Genomic DNA, 24,634 nt, shown 5'->3' on the forward strand with positions numbered 1-24,634 from the left:
AAATGTTTCATTGAAATACACAGAACAAAAATTGGAAATGCCAATACTGTTCTTTGAGTTGAGTTAAAGTTTGCTCCAAGTACACTTTATGCACAGATAGGCTAATCGGAACTCAAAATACAGTTTAAAGTGGGATAAAAACCAGTATGTGGCTCCACAGGGCATTGAACCTATGACCTCCTCATTACACGGCAAGACATTACTACTATGCCATCCATCAGTGAGACATTCCAACTGTTCAGGGATTCAAGAATATGCATTACAAGTAGAGATAAGCTGATACCAATGCTGGCGTATTGGTTGGAATTCATTTACTGACACTGGCTGATAGTTTTCTATGATTGTAGAAGCATTAAAAAATGCTACACAACACTTCATAAGCTATCCTGGAAATTACACAAAATTCAAGTATCCATTTATTTTCACTGCATGAAAAATGGAACTTGCAATTACATAACAGCAATTTTAATATTCTGATGTAATTTACTCTGACATGCAAATTTTCTTTGCAGAAAAAATGAAAAGTAAGCTTATAAAAGTAAATTATCATATTTACGCGTGTATAATGCACACCCTGGTTTTTCATGGTGAAAAGCAACTAACAATTATAGCTCGTATATAATGGGCAGTACAATTTAGGTTAAAAAATTGGCTTTCTCGGTTGTAGGTCTTAAAGCTGCTGCTATGCCAATCAAGAGGCCAGCAAATATGTGTAACATAACAGTGTTGTAGGGCCTACATGTTAGCCACATTGATGTATTTATATTAGTCAGTTTTTATTGGTGCTTCGGAGCAATATTTCCAAATATATTTTATGAGGTCATAATTGGTCATATTTAGGCTCTAATTTTGGTGTAAGTGGTTTGTTATTCCTTCTTTACTTTTTCTAATAAAAACTTGAAAATATGCTTTTTCCGTGACTAATGTACACTATAAGAGGCACATTCAGGATGCACAACAGTTAGCAGCACACGATTTCTTCCATTAAGGCATTTATACACTCCATGCATGTCATATTGTTTGGCCAGTAATACATTTAATTATTTCTTTTTTCCATATCTTTTCTTTCATCCAAAGTACAATAAAAATCAGAATGTTCCTTTATTTTGTGATAGCTTATTTCAACAGTATTGCCATCTTCAATGGAATACTGTTGCTATATTCAAAAACTACAGAATTCAAGCTTTACAACAATATATAACATGATAGGATTCCGTAAACATGAAAAAACAATGCAAGTGTCAAAAAATCATGGAATGACCCTGTACGCTTTCATGTTGGCTGTCTAAATTATTCTGTGAATAATACACACGACAGTTTTTGAGGGCAAAAATTTTGGAAAAAAGTGTTCATTATACATGAGTAAATACGGTATCTATCTCTGCGTAACCGCCAAACAGATATCTTTAGATACAATGTATTCTGATGTAGTTCATGAATATTATACTTTGCTAAATTGATGCATGTACAGTACTCAAAAAAATGTTGCAAATTGTGAAAACATTGTGTGGCACTACCGTGACCTTATTGTCACCCTGTTCCTACACGAGGACAGATTCCATCGCAGACATGACCACCTTACTCACCAAACTCAACTTCATCAAATATTCTTTGCAACTCCTGAAGAGAGCTATCACTAGAGGCACATATTTTTGGTAAATAAAAAAGCAAAATTTCGGTATAAAAACTGAGTCAATTTCGGGTTCAAAAGTGGTAAATAAAATAAAATATAGGTGTTATAGCGGTGAAAAATTGGATCAAAAGTGTATATAAAAAGAAATTTTGGTTTTAAAATTGTGAATATAATCCTAAATTTGATTTAAAAACTACACTTATTCCACAGAATTAACATTTCACTTCTAATAGCCCATTTATGTAGTTATCCGAGTATTAAGTTTATTTCTGTGTAAAGGAGTCAATTTTTGTTTCTCCAATATTAACAGCAGAATTAATCAATTTTCCGGGAATTGCATAACTCTCAGAATAATTCAGACCTCAGAAGGTGCCGCATCAGTGAATAAACCCCAAATTTCGTGTTTAAGAGTTAATTTCGCTTTTTGCAGTTCATTTCGCATTATTTCGTGACAAAACATAATCACAAAATGCATTTCACACCTTTCAAAAACATGAAAAATTAACACTACAATGTGTTTTTTCAAATTTAGTTTTTTCGTCAAAAACGAAATATGTATACCCCTAGCTATCACCAACCATCACAACCCAACAGACCCTCTGATAGCTCACCGAGGTCAACATACAGGAATGGGACTGTATTCCTCAGGATACACTGGACAACCTGGTGCGAAGCATGTCACATCATGTAGCATGCAGTGCATCTTGCGAAGGTGCACTGGTTCCTGAAGACAGCGATAGCTGTTGGGACTGCTGACACTCATTATACACCTAGAATGTTGCGGTCCATTTTGCAACAGCGTTACTGTATACATTTTCCTTTTGTTTGTTGTAAAACACTTTGACTTTACCGTCAAATAAAACTATTTGCTTTCTGCCTCATTTCCAGGAAATCCTATTTCCTTCTGTAAAAATCACATTATTCAACAATTTTTCTGAGCACTGTAATTGGAGTAATACTCATACGATAATATTATTCAATATAAAGAACAACTTTCAATTGTTACAATTTTGAAGCATTGGTTCATAGGCATCCCTTCCGGCTCGGCCTTATTAAGAACACTTAACTTGCTGAAACTCTTCATATTTAAAAAATTGGCAAAGAGGACTCACCATCGTAACGATACCCATCCGTAGGAGCGTAGTCACTTTGAAGTTTGGATTCTCTGACCACACGGACCGGCCTTCCGGATTTTATACTTCGCCGCAGCGTAAATACAGACCTTGGGACAGTTGGCTGCAGAGAGAGACAACATATTAATATCATAATTGATCCCTTTTAGTGTGCACTTATTTCTTCCTATAATATAAAGATCTATAAAAACATTTTTCAAAAGGTTTAATAAAGATTGACAAACATGACATTTCCATAGTCACTGCTAAAAATAAGGGACCAATTAATTGGTAGTCTATCATTATCGGCCAATATAGCCATTTTAGGGATGGGCCGATATGAAATTTTGGCCGATACCGATAAAGTACCGATATAAAATTTACCGATACCGATATTCTACCGATCCGATATAAAATTAGAAATGGTCCTTGAAGAACCTGAAATGATCATTGATCTCCTTAATAAATGCGTGTTTCAAGGTGACTGCAGTGCAAAAGAAGTTGAATATTTAGACAATTACATTTTTAAAAAGTAGGGCATTGAGATTATCCATAAAAATTACAACAAAATGGCAGAATTTTGCACTAAATTATAAGATATTTATCGATATATCGGATCGGTAAAATAATCGGCAATTTTACCGATAAACTGATGCACCCATATCGGCCGATACCGATAGAGTACCGATTAATCGGTCCTATCCCTAAGCCATATCAATGTTTATTGTTAACATTTCCGATAATTTCACTGATCTGATAAATATCTTCTAATTTAGTGCAATATTGTGACATTTTGTTACAATTTTTATGGTTACAAACATATAATCTAGATTCCCTATTTTCTTAAAGTATCACGTATCTACCCTATTTTTTATCCAAACTTTTTACTGACTTGCACCAATTTCTGGGATAAAGAGATAACTTGCAGAACATTTTAAAATGTAAGGAAGTTTAAAAGAACATAAAAGATAAAAAAAAAAAATTGTACACCTGTAGGGTATTAACTAATAATGTATCTCAATTCCCATTATTATTTGGGATGTTAGTTTCTTGGCAATTAAAAATTTTGATACATTTGGAAGTTCCAAAAACTGAAGTAAGGCACACACTGGAGGTTAGTGTGAGGAGAATTTCTGTTGCAATACATTTTCAAATTCTCCGAACTTCACTTAAAGAGTTTTACTTTCATCTTTTCTTACTCATTCACTCACTCACTCTCACTCTCTCTCTCTTTCCTTGTACACAAAATCCCCTGGTAAACTCCCATATCATATTACACAGAGCCATATGACAAGACACCAACGTCAAAGCATTCTTATGCCATTATGCTACATTTAAATACATACAACAACTGCATATGAACCTTTTCGTTCAGTTGTCGATCATACGCATTCTCCTCCGCTGTGTATACAAACTCCTCTCCGTTGTCCACCACATTCCCGCAGAGGCCGGACAACAACACCGAGTATATGCCATCAGGTCCATTGTGGGCAGTCACGTTGATAGGGCAGTGGACTTTGTCTCGCGATAAATCATGCCTTGAAACCCAAACTGATCCTATTTCTATGCCTGGAAATACAATCAATATACCAATACAATCAGCCATTTACTGTAACAGGTTTTCTACCATGAACATATGCAAGATTGAATTAAATTACATACATACACTGAGCGAAGCATTCTTGCGATAATTTTCATTCTATACAAAGTAATAATTTCAATTATCAAAATCTTGCAAAACATGGTAAAATATTACTTTCACACACACAGATATATATATTAGGGTTGAGTCAATACAATTTTGAACCAATACCAACACTGATGCGAACACTATTACCATTTCCCACCAATACTGACAATTGAAAATCGTAATTCAAATTCAAATTGTTCAAAATACTGATACCACTACTGGGTGAACATTCCACTCCAATTATAAGAATCTAACAAATTGGAAAAATGTGATGCAAAACCTTCGCGGAATCTAATTATCCTGAAAGTTACACAACATTTGAAGTTTCTACTGTATTTTGTGATTATATAACAGGTATTTAGAGTGGCCGCAGTGGCTCAGTCGGTAACGTGTCTGACTACCATGCTAAAGGTCCCGGGTTCGATTCCCGGCCGGTTCAAATCCGGGAACTTTTTTAACGATGGAAGTGGCCCCGGCGACCACCCAGCATCGAATAACATGGGTACCTGGGGGAAACCCTGGGGGGTAAAGGCGGTCAGGGGCGTGATGCTGATCACATCACCCCCACTCCCGACCGGATCAAGAAAGTGTGGGGCATTACCCCCCCACCCCCTATATGCCTTCATGGCATAGTGCTATGCACAGGGGAGCTTTTACCTTTTTTTTTATAACAGGTATTTATATAATCTGATGTGATTTTTGAATATTTTAAAGCAAAACTCTGTTAACTTGATGCTTATGCAGGGTGTCTACCAAAATAATAAATCCAAAATTCTTGACCTTTCCATGACATTTTCTTGACGTGTTTTTCGTTATTTATTCGACCCCTACTTAGGTAGAGTTGGAAATTAGCAAATAAGAAAATAAATATTTATGAACTGGAAAACTCCTACCAAAAGGCCAATTACAATGAAAACCGAAGCTGTATTTAACAAGAGAATTAGACTTGCTTTATCTACTAATGCATTGTGGACTGCATTTGGCAGACTAGTGTGGCCCTGGCATCTGGACTCTCAGTCAGTATAAACATCTGTGGGGATCATGTTGTCGTTCCTATATATTTGTGATTGTCCCTTCATTCATCTAATCTTACCACCCTTCATCCTCATTACAATTAGCCAAAAAGAGCAGAAAAGTGAAATAAAATAAACTAAATCCATCAATCAGACATCGTGATAGCAAAAATTCTTGACCACAAGTATAATTTCATAACTTTCCTGACTTTCTTGACCGGAAGACACCCTGCTAAAATTGGAATGGAATACTATCTCATTAATATTAATCATAATTTTGAACAACTTTTAATTGTTACGATTTTCAAGCATCAGTAATGGTAAGTACTGATTAGTAGGGACATTGAATTTTCGCGATGCGCGAAATCACGAAATGTGAAAAAAATATCAATTTTGAACATTCTGCACTACACCCCCAATGATGAAGTATGCATGAGTTTTATTCGCGAAGTAATGCGAAATGTGTGCTTTTCCACGAAATGAATGCTTTTTCGTGAAATAACCGTGAAATATCATCAAATTAAGTAGAAAACACACAAAAACCGGGAATCGAGGTTGTTCACGCAAACTGTCGATTTGTAACGAAACGTTTGCCTAAAGTTTCCTACCACTTGCAGCTGAAGAACGTTTTATCTTCAATCACATCAGGAAGATGCTGCAAATTGGGATTTCCCATGCACATAATCTCAGTTCGAAAACTTTGTTCCCTGTCAAGCTGCATTCCTTTCTTCCCCCGAATGTCTACTCAACTTCCAGTTTCATTGAACTTGCTATCTGTAGCAGTGATAAGATTAGTCTGTTCCCGCACATCAAGGGAAACAATGGTGTCATATGTGTTCAGTCATGAATGAATTTTGTTTATTATCATGTGATTTTCAACATGTGTTTGTGTATGTGCAGTAGTGATTATTTTATTTGTTGGACAGCAAGGATATCCTTTAAATACATACAATAAATAAATCACTTGAGATATGCAATTTAGAAATGAAGAGATTTTGTGTTGATGTTTTCTTCTTGGTTGGACAGCTAAGTACTTGTGTATGTGTACAGTATATAAAAATGAAGTAGTTTATCAATTTATAGCTCTTTTGTATGTTGTTTCCTCTCATGATGAAAAAGTGTGTGCCAGTTTTTTTTTCCACCACTGGTATATACCGCCGATTTAACATTTTATTTACCGCTCTCCTCAGTTTTTATTTACCATAAATTTGTCTTCCTACTGATTAGCATCACCATGGGTATCAGCTCAGCTAAAAATTTAGTTTTATGTTCAGAATTGATAACTTGATATTTTATTTACATAAAAACCAGCCAAAACTGACTCTATCCTCTATAGGCCTACCTTCAATTGGTCCATAGGAATGCCGATTCGATCCACTCGATCTGTGCACAGGTGTTCTCCAACTGTGGTCCTCCGAAACTTTTGGTTTCTGGATCTTGCGTGCAGACTTCTGAATGCGACTACCACTAAACGTCTGCTGCGCAAATTCACTACCATCCGATATCCGTAAAAAACCACTTCCCCGAGAACTGTACGGGCAGTTGGAGTCACTGGTCGACGACGCACGACAGTAGTCGCGACTTAATGTCTTTTGGCTGTGGTCACTCTCTGACACATTCCGGCTGAATGGTTTCTGGTCGTACCTCTCCGATGGTGTTTCCTGTAGAGGGTCGGTAGTTGGTGACGTCTGCATGTAGTTTCTGCGTGGTGCTTTATGTAAGTGTCCGGTCCGTGACAGCTTCGGTGCATAACTTGTGGATGATGATGCATGGGCACGTTCACTTGCAAATGATTTCTGCATTGGATGACTTCCCAGAGGACTTGAATTGTCCTGAAAGAAACAATACATACACATACTAATACCAATATTATTATTTTCTACTTTTTGTATTTTCTTGATTGACTGAGTTGGTGTTTTAAGTCCACTTTATGCACAGTAAGGCTAATTGGGACTGGACCTACAATTTAAAGTGGGATACGAACCACTATATGCCTCCAATGGGTATTGAATCCGGGCCCCCTTGATTACAAGTCAATGATGCTACCATTAGGCCATTGGATTTTATTTGTATTTTCGTATTTGTCTCTCTCTTTACACTACTTGTCATGACAAGAATAAGTGTGAATGGATGAAACTAATGACACTAACACAGAACTACTGATGACAGGACTTGAACACAAACATTCAGTGACAAAACTGTATGTAGACCACTTAACATATCAAACAGCAAGGCAGCCATACCCAGGGGTAGAAAAAATCTAAAACAATTTCATTCGCCAGCCCCTTTTTGCCAGAAGCCAATTTTTTCTATAACTTTTTATTTTTTTTTAGTTTAGCAAATATGGTCTAACAAAGTAATGAACACAACTAAGATAAAGGTACACATTTTGAACTTAACACATTTCTTACTTACATGAAATTTAGAAGATTTCGCACTTCCGCATTTTTATTTATTAATTAACCCTAGCTTTCCTGTGACACCCCTTCCCACCCCTTTCCTAGAGTACTGAACACCCAATTTATACTATGGCTACCAGTAAAACTCAGTGTATCAAACTGATGTATGGTTTGTCCACAATAAATTTAAAATGTCTTGCTCGTCCTTTTCTTTGTTCAAAAACTTTCTTTTTGTGCACTTCAAAAAAAATATTGATTTTTCTTGAAATACAGGAAATTTCCCAGACTTTTCCAGGATTTCCAGATGGATAGATGCCCTGACTACCATATTTAATACTGGCATCAGCTCATAGCCATTTCCAACATACTACTCATTCAGAAGAATATAATTTTGAGAAATGTTCACATTAAGCTCTGCAATAAGAGACTTATCAGGTATCCTGTAGTTTAGTGTCATATGCTTTATTGTTCTGACAAATCTTTCTGGAAGAAACCAAAACTAATCGAGAATGTTTCCAAAAAAAAAAAAAACACTTACCTCATCAACATACAAACATGGTCGCTTAATTCTCTTTTCCCTCCTGTTAACAGATGATATTAGTCCATTCACTTTGTTCTCAGCCACGTCACTGAGTTGCAGAAGATCATTCACCATGTTCTTCAGATCTTTCTTGTCATCTTCCTGTGCCCTCCCTGTGCCTGGATGAGTTCTTCTTGTAGAGTATCTGGGAGTCAATGGCCTTGCGGACAGTTCTTCTTCACTACCTGGAATAAAGGAATAAACAAGATGTACTTTCAGCATTTAGACTTTTTAAAAATCAAAGTGATTGATTGAAACAAAAATTATGGGTGCTTCAGCACTTAGGCTATTTGTACCCATCACATTATGTAGGGTAAAGCTCTTTCCCTAGTTGAAATCAATATATTTCACCAAGTTAAAAGCTGAGGATGTAAAGGGGCACACATGTGGATATATGGACAAAACAGCTCTACAGAGGATTATACTCGTTGTAGGTCTAGGTGCCTAGTTGATCTGCAAGACTTCAGTTTCCGGGGTGTACTATGTGGAAGTGAGGTTCACATTTGGGTGTCCTTGGAGAGGATCATCCCTAGGGGCATGCATATTTCGTTTTTGACGAAAATACAAAATGTCAAAAAACACATCTTAGTGTAAATTTTTCATGATTTTGAAAGGTGTGAGATGCATTTTGCTACCGTGTTTTGTCATGAAATAATGCGAAATGAACTGCAAAATGCAAAATAAACTCTTAAACACGAAATTTAGGGTTTATTAACCGACATGACACCTTCTGAGGTCTGAATTATCCTGTGAGTTATGCAATTCACGGAAAATTGATTGATTCTGCTGTTAATATTGTAGAAATTAACTTAATACTCTGATAATGACATAAATGTGCTTTTAGAAGTGAAATGTTAATTTTGTGTAATAAGTATAGTTTTTAAATCAAATTTAGGATTATATTCACAATTTTAATACCAAAATGTCTTCTTTTATACCACTTTTTATCCAATTTTTCACCGCTATAACACCGAAATTTTAGTTTATTTGCCGCTTTTGAACCCAAAATTGAGTACATTTTTGTACCGAAATTTTGCTTTTTTATTTACCAAAATTATGTGCCTCTAATCATTCCTTACAATGCAAAAAATTTGAAGTTGCAGCTATTCACTGTAGAGACTAGCAGATTGTTAGGTTGATTGGTTTAGTGTATTTTTCTCACCTTTTTCTGCCACTTGTGGCTAATTGCAAAGATAAGGATGGATAGTGATAAGATGAGACAGATGGATGAAACAAAAAGAGCCCCACAGAGGATGTGAGTTGAAAGACAGCCTCACTAGTCTGCAAAATGCAGTCCAGGGTGTACTACATGGAAGGGTGGTTGACATTCAGGTTATCTTTCGAAAGGGTCCTTCCTTGCACTCCTGTCAATGATAGATTACAGTGGTGAAGCCAATACCAGGATGTAGGATCAGAATTAATCACTATGTAACATCGGTCACTAATTGATTCTGTAACATGCTAGAACTGCTCTATCAAGGCTCTTTAGCTGCTCTTCAGCACAATAATGTAGGTGTAGTGGACTAGATTTAATTCGAACTTGGAAATTCTGAAATCCTAACAGCCTATTGAAAACAGTGTTAAAAAAATTATATGTTTTCAAACCTTTTATTTGGGCAATTCGAAGGCAGCTATCCACAGAGAGCCATAGAAAAGAGAAAGTTTCTTTTTACAGCTATGCAGCCTCCACCTTCTCAACAATGTGGGACTGCCTACTCCTTTTTGTGTGCAAGCGTTCGTCTTTGAACAGCCACTAACCAATTGTGAAAGCCTTCATATCGGGCTCCGTTGTGATTAGTCAGGTTACATTGCTCACAATGTCAAAGCGTAGCACACTGAATCTTAAAAAAAAACATTGGTGATGATTTGTTTCACGCCATGTAAAAATAAAGAAACAAAAATCACAAACTTCTTTAAGTGAGAACATGTACCTATTCTTGTTTTACATGTATGTGATTTTGTATGTTACTACAGTGTACTTAAACTTGTTTCCCATTTACTGGTGGCTTAATTACTATTGTGAGAAAAATTGTTTGGCTCGAGCAAAATTTACAAAATATGGCATCTTTTATGTATGCATGTTCAATATTTTTGTTTATACTGTATTATTTATTGATTTTCTTCTTGAAATGTTTTTATGTCCTCTTGGAGTTTGAATTAAAGAGTCCATTGTACAAATAAATAAAACTCTGAGACTATATGTTATAGGGATGGGACCGATTGATCGGTTCTCTATCGGTATCGGCCGATATAGGCATATCGGTGTATCGGTAAAATTACCAATTATTTTACCGACCTGATATATCGATAAATATCTGATAATTTAGTGCTAAATTCTGCCATTTTGTTGTAATTTTTATGGATAATCTCCATACCCTACTTTCTAAAAAGTAAACGTCTAAATATGCAATTTCTTTTGTACAGCAGGCACCTCGAAACACACATTTATTAAGGAGGTCAATGAACATTTCAGGTTCTTCAAGGACCATTTCTAATTTTATATCGGATCGGTAGAATATCAGTTATCGGTATCGGTAAATTTAATATCGGTACTTTATCGGTATCGGCCAAAATTTCATATCGACCCATCCCTAATATGTTATGACGAATATCCAGTTCATTGTACAAGTTTCTGTAAATTATAGCTGTTTCAGTGGGCAAACACATTCATTTTTGTGTGTGTGTGGCAGGGGGGGAGAGGGAACTCCAAAGTAAGCCTGCCTCCACCCGTATATATATGAGGGTATGCACTTAGTGTCCTGGTGCCTTAAAATATACCAGGACATTACTTGCATGAATTTAACAGTTCGCCTTCCACTTAATTTGTCTCATTTATTGATTATTTATTCTAGGGATGGGACCTTACTCTATCGGTATTGGCTGATATAGGCATATCGGTGCATCGGTAAAATTACCGATTATTTTACCGATATGATAATTGATAAATATCTGATAATTTAGTGCAAAATCCAGCTATTTTGTTGTAATTTTTATGGATAATCTCCATGCCCTACTTTCTAAAAAAAAGTAAATGCCTAAATATGTAATTTCTTTTTCACTGCAGTCACCTTGAAACACACATTTATTAAGGTCAATGAACCTTTCAGGTTCTTCAAGGACCATTTCTAATTTTATATCGGATCGGTAGCGTATCGGTTATCGGTATCTGCCAAAATTTCATATTGGCCCATCCCTAATTTATTCATACAATATACATGAGAAAAATAAACATGATAGAATAATAATACAGATATAGTAAAATAAAAATAAAATAAAATTAAATATTGCACGGTACTTAATTTCTAGTGATTGTTTATTAAGTACTTTGTGAGTGAGGTGATCGATTACTGCAAAGTAGGTTGAGGTCTGATTGTCATTAAATTTGATATTTAAGTGTTGCGACTGTATCAGCAACAGCAAATCCAGTGTTATCAGAACGGGTATTTGAAGCGAGTTTTTTTGTTTCCCTTATTCTGAAGTCCAGAACAAATAACTTGCGTTTTTAATGAACTGTGTGCCATGTTACAATCTACAGTTTGAAATTGATAAAATGTTTCAGAATGTATGTAATTTTGTTTTGATGCACCGACATCATGCGCCTCATTACAAGCACATTAAGTGGTTGACTTTCGATCTCGCCACCTAAGCTCCTTGGTTCAATTCCAGCTTGTCATGGGTGTTCTTTACAGGTCATCACAAACAGCCAAAAGTGGCAGAAAACTGACATAAAATAACAAAAATATAAATCCTTAAAATACATCGGCTAGGATGTTACAAAGCAATAAACAAGTGTGTGGAACGTCACCGCTTGAAGGAAAAAAGGTGCTCTTTACAAAATGAAATAAGCATTGATTGATTTAAAGTTGGTGGGTGCATTTGCACATATGGCCCCTTTGCACCCTTCAATGTCTACGGAGAAATATCCCCTTATCTAAAATTCTTACAACTGTTAAAGCAAGGGGTGTAAGAAGCCCCTTGAGAAAGGGTAAAAGTGTGACGTTGTAGAGGGACTTGCACCAAAACAAACACAACACATTAAAAAGTAGGGATGGGCCGATATGAAATTTTTGGCCGATACCGATAAAGTACCGATATAAAATTTACCGATACCGATATTCTACCAATCTGATATAAAATTAGAAATGGTCCTTGAAGAACCTGAAATGATCATTGATCTCCTTAATAAATGTGTGTTTCAAGGTGACTGCAGTGCAAAAGAAGTTGAATATTTAGACATTTCCTTTTTTAGAAATTAGGACATGGAGATTATCCATAAAAATTACAACAAAATGGCAGAATTTTGCACTAAATTATAAGATATTTATCAATATATCGGATTGGTAAATTAATCGGTAATTTTACCGATAAACCAATATGCCTATATCTGCCGATACCGATAGAGTACCAATTAATTGGTCCCATTGCTATTAAAAAGTAAGAATAACTTTTCACAGACAGTGAAAAACAACAGCTCTTCTCAAAAACCTAAAAACAGTTGATAAAACACTGTCGTCGTACGGAAAAAAGCTGAGTGGAACAGATGTAATTCTGAATGTTTCTATCAGATTACCACAGGTTTTCCAACATGGTTATCCACCTAATTTTTTTAACGTTTCTTTCTCCTTCAATTACACTTAGGGTGACCAATCTCCGATATTTTCTGGGAACTCTCGTATTAGAATTAATGTTTCTGGAATGTTCCGGTTCCTGTATATATTTCATCAAGAATGAGAATTGTGAAGATCAGTGAATCATACAAAACTTCAAGTTGACTGCAAGATCTCGCAAGCTTAGAGTTCAGTGGGTGTGATTGTGATATAGTGAAAACAGGAAGTCTAGATCAATGATGGGTCAATATTTTCAGTGATTTATTGATTTGCCAAAGTTTAGGAAGATCTTAATCTTTGTTTTGAGCATCCCAGGCTAAAATGCCATTCATGAGCAATGCATGGACTGATCAGAGAAATCGAAGCAGCTTAGAACTAATTAAGCCAGAACTCATGGTAGCAATTAATTATGAGTATAGTTGTAGCATTTTTGAAATTTGCACGAGATAAAAAATTCTTGGTTCTTCAGCATCAGTGAACAAATACATATAGGTTAGGGCTAAGAAACATGCAAATTGTAAATTTTTATTCTGTATTGTGAACGGTATATTATATAAAATGCAAATTAATTCTTTTGTTCAACATTATCCAATCCATGAGTTTTTGCTGAAGTGTCACTGGGCCGTTGAAAATGTGCAAAATTTGTCACGAATAAATCTCATGGAAATTCAATGCCGAAAGCTGGAAATCTCCCTTAAATTCATAGCCACAAGTTGGTCACTCTAACCACACTGCTCCCCCAATGAGTTGTGACTGATGTTCCTGATATCTTGACACAAAATTTATAAATTCTCATCTCCACTCACCAATCACTGAGGGATTTTCTGTTTTTTGCCTCAGGCTGTATGACCGTCCCACCTGCTCATCCTGCAAAAAAAGAAAGAATTTTAAAATAAAATCTGACACTAATCTATAAGTGAAGGAAGCATAATACATATATTGTTTTAAAAGAAATATACTTTTAATACATTTATCGGCATGTTACTTCTCTCCATTACATCATTTTAAACAATTTAACATCTCTCTTATTATTTTTTTTTAATATCTCAAGTCACGGGATTGCCTGATGAAGAAACAAGAAATAGTTTCGCAATATTGGAGATTTGAAGACCAACCATTTGTAAATATATGCTAATTTTCATGTTTTTATCCCTCTTACATAATTCAAGATTGCAATTGTACATTACACTGAACTTGTACTTCATACAATATATGAACAATGAGCAGACTTTTATACAATTTAAAAGTTGAATTTCAAGTCCTTAGAGCTCAACTGAGTTTTGAGGATGTTACAGAAGTTACATTGCAAGAATTAAAAACATAGTATAACCGACTGTTTGGAGGACTGGTGATTTGTTCAGAGAAGGAGTATAAAGATATTAACACCCCTTGGACAAAATAAACTGTGCTTACTACGCAGTTTGTAAAGGGGACAAAGGAAAACGGGGGGTCAGTTTCTAGCAGTCGTTGCAGAGTCTTCAGATGGAAGACCACGTTGCTTCGTACATTGGCTGCATATGACCATAGCAGTTGGCATTGAGATTTCTGCAAAAGCGAGACCTCACAAGCTTTGATTGTGCAGGAAGTAGCAGTTATCTGTGGACATTTTTATTGAAGTCGTTTGCTTGGATAGTTTCTAGTTGACAGTTAATAATGTGCTGTCTTTTGGAAGTTTCATCATTTGCGTGGTTGAAAAGAAGCTTTACTTGGATACAGACAGTACCCCTGTGGTAGTTCTTACAGTGCGGGAAGTAAAAAGAACTCAGCAAATTTGTAGTTGTACCCAAAGCGGTATTTTAGTTGTGAACTGAGGTTCGCTAATCGAGAAGGTGGTGTTGTCACCAAGTTCCATCTTCAGACTGTGGATTCAGCAGAGTTACTTCAAAGGAGAGATGTTGAAGAACTCTGGTGGAAAGAAGCAGAAACAAGAAATCAAGAAGCTGCAATGAAAAGTGTTCCCCTAGTGTCGAGAGCTCTCGAGATATAATTTTTCGTACAGAGTGTCAATTGAAAGATAAAAGAAAAGTAAGTAAAAGTGCACGGCTGAATTCCTCGCAAAGCTAGTTAGTTTCCGTAAGCAGAGGCCAAGCATATTATTATTTTAAGATTTGAGAGTTTGGTTTTTATTTGAAAATCTATGTAACTTTTAATTCCTCATTTAAGAATAATCTATGGCATCTGGAGGTAACTTTTGTATTAGATTTATCCAAGTAAAACAAAACCTTCCAGCTTACCAGGTCAAATTTAAATTTTGTTAATTGCTTTAATTTAGAAATTTGTAATAAAAACCAGTAAAGAATTCTTTGGTTTTCCTTAGCAATTTAAAAGTGTAAATTAAAAAAAAAATCTGTTCTTGCTTGACGCAAAACTAACTTTAACTGTTATAATAGTTCATATTCTTAACCTATTACTAGAGGCACATATTTTTGGTAAATAAAAAGGCAAAATTTCGGTACAAAAACTGGGTCAATTTCGGGTTCAAAAGCGGTAAATAAAAGAAAATATCGGTGTTATAGCGGTGAAAAAAATGGATGAAAAGTGGTATATAAAAAGACATATTAGTTTTAAAATTGTGAAAATAATCCTAAATTTGATTTAAAAACTACACTTATTCCACAGAATTAACATTTCACTTCTAATAGCACATTTATGTAGTTATCAGAGTATTAAGTTTATTTTTGTGTAAAGGAGTCCATTTTTGCTTCTCTAATATTAACAGCAGAATTAATCAATTTTCCGGGAATTGCATAACTCTCAGGATAATTCAGACCTCGGAAGGTGTCGCGTCGGTGAATAAACCCTGAATTTCGTGTTTAAGAGTTAATTTCGCTTTTTGCAGTTCATTTCGCATTATTTCGTGACAAAATATGGTCACAAAATGCACCTCACACCTTTCAAAAACATGAAAAATTAACACTACAATGTGTTTTTTCAAATTTCGTTTTTTCGTCAAAAACGAAATATGCATGCCCCTACCTATTACTTTCTTAATTCTTAACCTATTACTAAACATAAAAATAAATCGAAACCAACAACTTTAAAACATTCTTGAACTCAGCAAGTCCCTGTTAATTTATAAAAAAAATGCACAATAGAAAATAAATAAATATTTGACATTTCTGAGTGTAGAAGACAGTCACAAGGTAATATGAAAATTAACGTATCCACTTAAGGAGGATAAAAGCAATTGACTTTAAAAAAAAAACAACAAAAAAAACAAAAAAAAACAAAGGAGGCGGGGCACTGTTATGTAGACAGTTGCAATATGAAAGCGTACTGTACACTTACAGGTTCATCTGCTAAGTCCCTGTATGGTATGGGTTTCTGCCGACCCATTCTTTCAAAGAGAAACTTGTAAGGAATCTTCCCAGACAACCCACCGCTGGTCGTGTAATACTCCTTCACAACGTACACACCTGCAAAAGTATAAATAGATTTAACTACAGCTTTATTGCAATTATTAAGGCTTGACTCGACTTTTGACTGACTTCAGTGAAGCCCTTTTCGATAATTTCTCTCCTTTTGAGAAACCGATATGGTATTTCAAACTCTGAATAATTACATGTGCTTAGAATACTTTCTAGAGCATTCACGCAAATCTTGGTGCATTTTGCGTTGACTGTTGTCTAGATATTCAGAATAATTTCGTAGCTACCTAAATCTATTAAACTACTGATTATCTAGAAAATACCCAAAGCAAATTACACGAACATTCATTTGAATGCTGTAGAAGGAATGATAAGCATATGTAATTTTTCAGATTTTGAAATATCATAGTGGTTTTTCGAGACGAGAGGAATTTTCAACTTTGCTATAGAGTGACCACAAGGAAAAAAACCTTAAGGAAGCATGGTCCACTCTCCCCCTCCCCCCTCGCGGGTCTGTGCAGGTTTCTTTGCTTGTGGTTCTTCCACTATAGCATTCTGCCAAAGGTCCAGTTGTGCCTTGAAGTAAATATCAACATTTCACAGGTAAACAAAATAATATAAGTAAAGATGAGCTGATACCAATATCTAAGCATGAAATTTGCAGATTCTGATGTATACAGGGAAATAGTATGAGATTATATGAGGGTCATCCAGAACATAAAGACCGTTTGGTTATATAAAATGAAAAACACAATATTTATTGGAAAAACAATATTGTTATATACCTGAAGCTTCCTTCACTTCTCTACATAATCACCTCCTACATTTAAACATTTGTCGTATCTGGGCACGAACTTCAGAATTCCCATATTATACTCTTTTGCCGCCACTTCATTAAGCCAGGTGGTCACTGCATTCAAACAAAAGACCGTCGCACATTTCTGCCAAAAGGCACTACGATCAATGCAAATCGTTATTGTGAGACTCTCAGAAAACTACAGCGAGCCATCCAAAACAGGAGGCGAGGAATGCTTTCTGGAGGAATTGTGCTTCTGCACGATAATGCCCACCCTCACACTGCTGGTGCAACTCAAGAATTGCTGGATCAATTCGGATGGGAAATTTTTGATCACCTACCCTATAGTCCAGACCTTGCTCCTAGCGATTTCCACCTTTTCCCTAAGCTGAAAGAGTTTCTGGGCAGTAAACGTTTTGGAAGTGATGAAGAGTTGGAGAATGCAGTGACCACCTGGCTTAATAAACTGGCGGCAGAAGAGTATAACATGGGAGTTCTGAAGCTCGTGCCCAGATACGACAAATGTTTAAATGTAGGAGGTGATTATGTAGAGAAGTGAAGGAAGCTTCAGGTATGTAACAGAATTGTTGTTCTCTAATAAATATTGTGTTTTTCATTTTATATAACCAAACGGTCTTTATGTTCTGGATGACCCTCGTAATATTTAATTTCCTTTTCTTCATATGTTCATGTTTATTTTGTATATTCTTAAAGATTTTTACAGCATGTCTGTAAACATATTTTGTTTGTTTTTAGTGCACATAAATCCTCATTCTAAATCCCTCTTTCAATACTACACTTCCCTCGTCCTTGTAGTCAAGGGATCCTGGGTCCTATACCCGGTGGAGGCATATGGCACAGTAGCTCCAGTCCCAATTAGCCTATCTGTGCATAAAGTGGACTTAAAACAACAAAGCAAACAACACCCTTCCCTATGGGAAGTACGAAGCATAATCCATTTTAGCAAGTGAATACCTACCATCATGCCAGCCTCTGCGAAATTGTGCTACATCACATGGTGTCCTAGGTACGAATCCCAGCCGAGGCATGGATGTTCTTTGTGAGCATACCTCCATCATTTCTCATCCTCATCTTGTGAACGGCCAAAAGTGACAAACAAGCAAACTCAAGTAAACCAAATCAATCAATAAGCCTACCATCGTAACGGAATCCGGTTTCAGGTGCATAGTTGCTTCTCAGGGTGTGACTACGAATGACCCTCACGTGCCGCTGGCCTTTGTAGCTGGCAATCAGGGCCAGGGTGTTCCTACTGGGCTTGGCATCTTCCGGTTCTTCAAGCAGCCCCCAGCTCTCATTCTGGCAAGAGAAATAAAACGATCATTAATGTCTCCTCTCCCTTTCGGAAAAATTTCAAAAGATTCGTTGAAATTAGGGTTGAATCAATGCCAAAGTATTGGAAAGTATAAGTTGAATTTTATTTACCGATACTTTCCTTGTATTTCGGTCTTACACAGGATCCACAAAAATGCCAGACAACTCTTACGTGGAGTGAAATTATCCTGCAAGAAGTTTCTCTTTACTTTTTCCCAATATTGCATGATAAACTGTACTTTTGTGATACGCAATAGATATTTTAATATTCGCATATAATTCTTGAATGTTTCAAAGCAAACTTTTGTAAATTGATGTTCATAATTCAAATGGAATACTCACAAACTAATATAAATCAATATGTTCGAACAACTTATTGTTACAATAAGTCGCAGTCGAAATGTATATGAAATAGGGATGGATCGATATGAAATTGTGGCTGATACCTATAAAGAAAGTACTGATAAAATTCCAAATGGTTCATTGACCTCCATAATAAATGTGTTACCAGATGATGCTTGATGTTTTGAAAGAAAATAGAGAATGGAAATTATATGTCCATATCCCATAAAAATTATTTAAAGAATGACACCTACCAATAGAGTACTGTCCCATCCCAAATATGAAAGGAATTTCTACCTATAATTCACCATTACTTTAGGCTATCATAAAATATTCCATGACAACAGGAAGTGAGGGAGGGGGAGAGAACCACTCCACCCTCTCACTGTCTGTCTGTGACCATGCGGGGTAAAAGTAGAACGGAGGGAATCAGGAACACTTTCTGGAGACCGGGAGAACAGTTGATATTTCATGGCCTGCAGATGCATTGTTGTGACTAGGGATAGAAAAATCGGAATAAAATTTTATCTGGGGATATTAGATATTTTGATATCTGAATTATCTGGATATTCGAATTGGCCAAAATGTCCGGATATCCAGATTATCTGTAAATACCCAAATGTATGCATTATTAGTTTTATCCCTGATTTGTTTTACTGGCTCTTGCCATATACTTCTACTACTCATGTTTTTATTGCTATTGTACAGATTTTCTACAAATTCTTCACCCAGTCTGCCAGTTTATCCTTTCACGAATTCTCCACATATTTTTTAAATGTTTAAGTTGTTTTTTTTTGTCTAAAACCAGCACTCAAAGTGGAAAATGTTAGCTGGGGGGATGTTTGGTCGAGCCTTGTGGTTAGCTGAGGGATGCTCATGGTTTAACATGGCGACAATGAGACACCTGGGGGCATGCTTTCAAAAATTTTGCTAGCTGGGGGGATGCCATCCCCCCACATCCCCCCTCACTTCGAGCACTGCCTAAAACAGTTCTCTGCATTACTACAGCAACAAAAAAAGCGTAAAAGACATACAGTTTAGAATATATCATTCTAAGTTTGGTGTCCCAATCCTTTATTTGGCAATTATTTCCTTAATTCAGACACCATTCTTATCAGAACAACTTACTGAACTTGAACAAATTAAGGTTTGAATACTCAGATAACATGAATAACAGAATTAGTCTGATATCCAGACTATCCTTACTATCCACATACTTAGATTAACCAGATATCCATGTAATGCAGATATTCAGAATATCCAGATTATCCATCGCATCCGAAATGGATATCATAATTTGTAATCAGGATATCAATTATTCGGATTTTATGGCCATCCCTAGTTGGGACACAGTGCAGACAGGCATCAGTCAACAAACAGGATGAAATCACATCAGTGAAAGAGTAAGTGGTGACAGAGGTTTGCATGCATAAATGATATAGTGCACTGAAAATGAAGTGTCTTACTGACTGCTTGCAACAGCTAACCAGCAATATTCTCATTCTAGATGCACCACTTCCTTTTTTCATAATAGCACAGAAGGTGCTTAAGTTGAGCATTTCACCTGTGCCTTACTCTTAAAATATTTTAAGCTACTTACTGTGTCCCTCGGCTCTGATTTAATACAGTGTTCCTCAACGGTGTACGTGAAGCAAGATCCATTATCCTCCACCATGTCAGCTCCTGAGAGCACGACGGAATACACCCCTTTCTCCCCAATGTGGAGACCAGTGGAGTTAGGTACATGGATGCCATCAGGCTCCAGGCTCTCGACGGAGTCGTACACCTTTCCTACTTCGATACCTGAAAGTATATTTGAAAAGAGACATAACAATTAGCTGACTGACGTGAACACATCATGTTTAACCAGGTGTTTTTTTTGTGATATGATGTGGAAAAAGGTTCTAAGATATTATTCACCAAACCCTTCTGAATCTACAAAACATCCTCTTTCCCCAGACGTATGTGTTACATGCTATACTCACAGAAGGACCACAACCAGAATAGCTGACAATGCAATATAAAGAAATGTGGTTTTAAAAAAAAAACATTAGCATTACCCGAGTTAATATTGTTTACAAAAAAATATTGTATGTCTTGACTCTAACCATATTAAGTTGATAATAATAATAATAACACCAATATGTAATGTAAAAATAATCAATGAAAAATTATGACAATAAAATTAATACATTGTCATAACAACATTTGAAAATGGTTAGGCTAAGTTCAGAGTTCCACATTTGTGCAATGGTTATAATAATTTTGGTCATATGAGTGCTCAAAATCTATTCACCTAATACAATTAAGTGTCTGAAATTTGTATTTAAACTAATTTTAATAAATATGATGTTTAAAAAAAAACAATTTGTATATCATGACAAAATTATCAAATTGGGCAATATTTTGAATTCATATTTATAACCAGTGCTCGAAAAATCTTTTTCAGAGCTAGGCGACAGCTCTGAAAATCAGGCGCCAAGGAATCACCTACTAGCAATTGCGCATACTACAAGAAGTTGAGCATCACCGTATTCAAAACATTGCTAAATCATGTGAGAAAGCTGCAAATGGGGAGGGGGAGTTCGGGGACAAAGAGTAAGGAATAGTTATTGATTCTATGAAATGTTCACAACATTGATAAAAAAAACATTTGCTAACTTTCACTGTATTGCAATTTGAACTTAGAATCTTCAAAATTTCATACGTGCAAATTTAAAAAAATGGCAATATTACAGCAAAAGATCACAGTTGCCAGGCTGAAATATTTAGTCGCCATGGCAACCTGGTGACTGGGATTTTTCGAGCCCTGTTTATAACAGATATTTTTGATTAATATTATGGAAAATAACCATATCTTCAATCATATGTGTTCTTTCAGACAAGCAAGATAAGATACATTCAGATTTATAATTAATTTTATTAAAATTGTGTACATTTGCTTAGGCATCAAAGTTCATATACAAAGGTCAAATCTTTAAAATTCTTCTATGTATAATATGATGTCATTCTTGGTATTTTGTATCAACATTAAAAAAAAACAGGCAATTGTAATAATTAGATAAGTATATTGTGATATACATTGCAAAATAGCTGAAACAGAGCAAATATGTACATTTACTACACAAATATTCAAGCTGTTAAGCACTTATTGACAAAAATATAAAACAAAAACAATTGAAGATAACACATACTAAAAAATCTTGCTTGAACTAGCTGGTTCTCCATGACTTTTGAGGAATCGGATGATGGATGGAGGATAAGTAAAAATGTGGCAACTGGTAAAGGATTTATATTTGTATAAATCTTGATATTTTGTAAGATTATACTATATAGTTTGTTTAAACTATATAGAGACATTTTTGTTCATAAAGAATCTTGAAAATGCTTTTATAATGACATAATCTTTAAAAAGATTTGGAACTTGTGAAAAGTAAAGGTAAAGGTAAAGTGTTCCCCTGTGCATAGCACCACGCCATGAAGGTGTATAGGGGGTGTGGGGGTAACGCCCCACACTTTCTTGATCCGGTCGTGAGTGGGGGTGATGTGATCAGCATCACGCCCCTGACTGCCTTTACCCCCCAGGGTTTCCCCCAGGTACCCATGTTATTCGATGCTGGGTGGGCGCCGGGGCCGCTTCCATCGTTAGAAAAGTTCCCGGATTTGAACCGGCCGGGGATCGAACCCGGGACCTTGAGCATGGTAGTCAGACGCGTTACCGACTGAGCCACCGCGGCTGCCAAGTTTAAATTTGAAGCAGGAAATTATTATCTGCTTGCATCTGCATTTTCAAGCTAGTAGATGCATTACCTCAAATGGATGTTTTGAGAAATAAGACTTAAAGTGAGAGAAATATCTTCTGCATTTTGGATGTTAATTAACCATATGTGGAGTTTTAAAAATTGAAGAATGGAAGCATAAGAATGCATAATTTGATACTGCTGTAACCTTTGTTTTTCCCTGGTTTTTATCAATATAATTTGCATAAAAATGCTTATAATTGTTTGAACATAAACGCTATTCCTCAGCATATGTAAGCTCGTATTCCTTTTCAACATATATCCGTAGCTTCCTACTGTGCTATAACATTAATTTGAATTCTGACAGGTATATACATAAAATGATGTGTCAATCAAGACTTCATATTTAACCGAGGGCATTTATCAAAGTGATGTGCCAATCAAGACTTCATATTTAACCGAGGGCATTTATCAAAGTGATTGATTAGTGAGATAGATTAACAGAATTGTCTTCTCGATATTTAGTCTCACTGTATCTCACTTCTCTTTTCATTTATCATAATAAAATAACCTAAACAGTAAATATACTATTTCCTCTTCAGAAGTGAAGTAGTCACAACTTAAAAAATCCGAATTGGAATCCTAAAGGAAGAATTTCCACAATGTGATCTGTATCTAACTTGTTCAAGAGTACAAACAAAGGTAACACAGTTCAACATTCAAATTTGAAAGAAGTGGTTACAATACACATGCACAAGAGACATGGTGAGATTGAAGCATATTGTTGATTCACAATATGATTGGTTGAGTTGTTATTTAAAGTCCACTTTATGCACAGTTAAGGCTAATCGAGACTGGACCTACAATTTAAAGTGGGATCCGAACCACTATGTGCCTCCACCTGGTTTCGAACCCGGGACCCTTTAGATTCACAAGATGAATTTACCTCATTGCCCATCTAATTGAACAGTAGTTGTGCAATGAGCCATGTGTTAATTTGGGATGAAAACTATGAACAGCACATAATGCCATAGACAATACACTAAAGTTCTTTGATATTTAGTTGGAATGTTGTGCTAGTTCGTTTTTAATTTGTCAAATGTTTAAGGTGTCACAGGCAACTAGTATTAGTAGGTCAAATAGACTAACCTGCAAATGTCAACTGATAGATCTATCGAGTTCAAAATAGCATAGCAACAAGATAACTGTAGTATAGAAATATCAAGAGAATACCAATGTGTGATTTTATGTTTCTAAATCACTGTTAACTGCCTTTATGACGAATAATTGATTGATTGATTGATTTGCTGTTTTGAGTCCACTTTATGCACAGTAAGGCTAATCGGGACTGGACCTACAGTTTAAAGTGGAATCCAAACCACTATGTGCCTCCACCGGATATTGAACCCGGGATCCCTTTATTAAAAGGCAATGACACTACCATTCTGCCATCGGGGAGGCCTTTTATGACGAATAAACCTTTTATTAAGGTAAAACAGAGAGTTTCAATAACCACTATCAGTCTTTTCCTCATGACGTGAAGATGGTGGGGTAGATTCCTAGAAAGATTCAAAGTTATGTTAACATACGTTGGCAACATAGGAAGGATTATATAACAATGTTTATTTACATTTATAAGTTAAAAGGCACAGGAAAGATAGCAAAAGGGGTGGAAGAGGAAAATGGAAGAAAACTGTGACCTTCGTAGCATAGATCATCTTGGCATTCGGGTGGAGTTAATGAGAAAAAAATACATATGTTTAGAATTTATTCTGCAATCTTTGTGTGGTTTGCTTTTGCATTTTTTTTTAGATATTATCAATAGTTTAATAGGCACAAAACTATTACAACTATCTACACAACAGCGAATGTAAATCGCAGGAAGGTTCACTTGAATGCTCTGGAAGGAATTGTAATGATGTAATTATTTGGATATTTGAATATAACTGTTTCTCGAAAGGAGAGGAAAATTCAAATAAAGCTGCTCTGGCATCAGCCAAAGCTCCTGCCAAGCCTTAACAT

The 24,634-nt window shown here is 35.7% G+C and overlaps 1 protein-coding gene across 2 annotated transcripts in view; it reads right to left on the minus strand.

The window, feature by feature from the left end:
* LOC145995978 (uncharacterized) overlaps positions 1-24,634 on the minus strand; it is a 72,191-nt gene that overhangs the window by 25,365 nt on the left and 22,192 nt on the right. For both annotated transcript variants that reach the window (XM_083132084.1, XM_083132083.1), the window contains exons 5-12: positions 20,473-20,675; positions 18,356-18,515; positions 16,323-16,450; positions 13,841-13,901; positions 8,386-8,612; positions 6,791-7,280; positions 4,109-4,314; positions 2,746-2,869 (exon numbers count right to left, since the gene is read on the minus strand). In XM_083132084.1, coding sequence (XP_082988210.1) covers positions 2,746-2,869; positions 4,109-4,314; positions 6,791-7,280; positions 8,386-8,612; positions 13,841-13,901; positions 16,323-16,450; positions 18,356-18,515; positions 20,473-20,675 — 1,599 coding nt within the window. The remainder of the gene's footprint in view (positions 1-2,745; positions 2,870-4,108; positions 4,315-6,790; positions 7,281-8,385; positions 8,613-13,840; positions 13,902-16,322; positions 16,451-18,355; positions 18,516-20,472; positions 20,676-24,634) is intronic.

This window comes from Lepisma saccharinum, chromosome 12 (assembly GCF_977018435.1).
Source record: "Lepisma saccharinum chromosome 12, izLepSacc3.1, whole genome shotgun sequence".
Lineage (NCBI taxonomy): Eukaryota > Metazoa > Arthropoda > Insecta > Zygentoma > Lepismatidae > Lepisma > Lepisma saccharinum.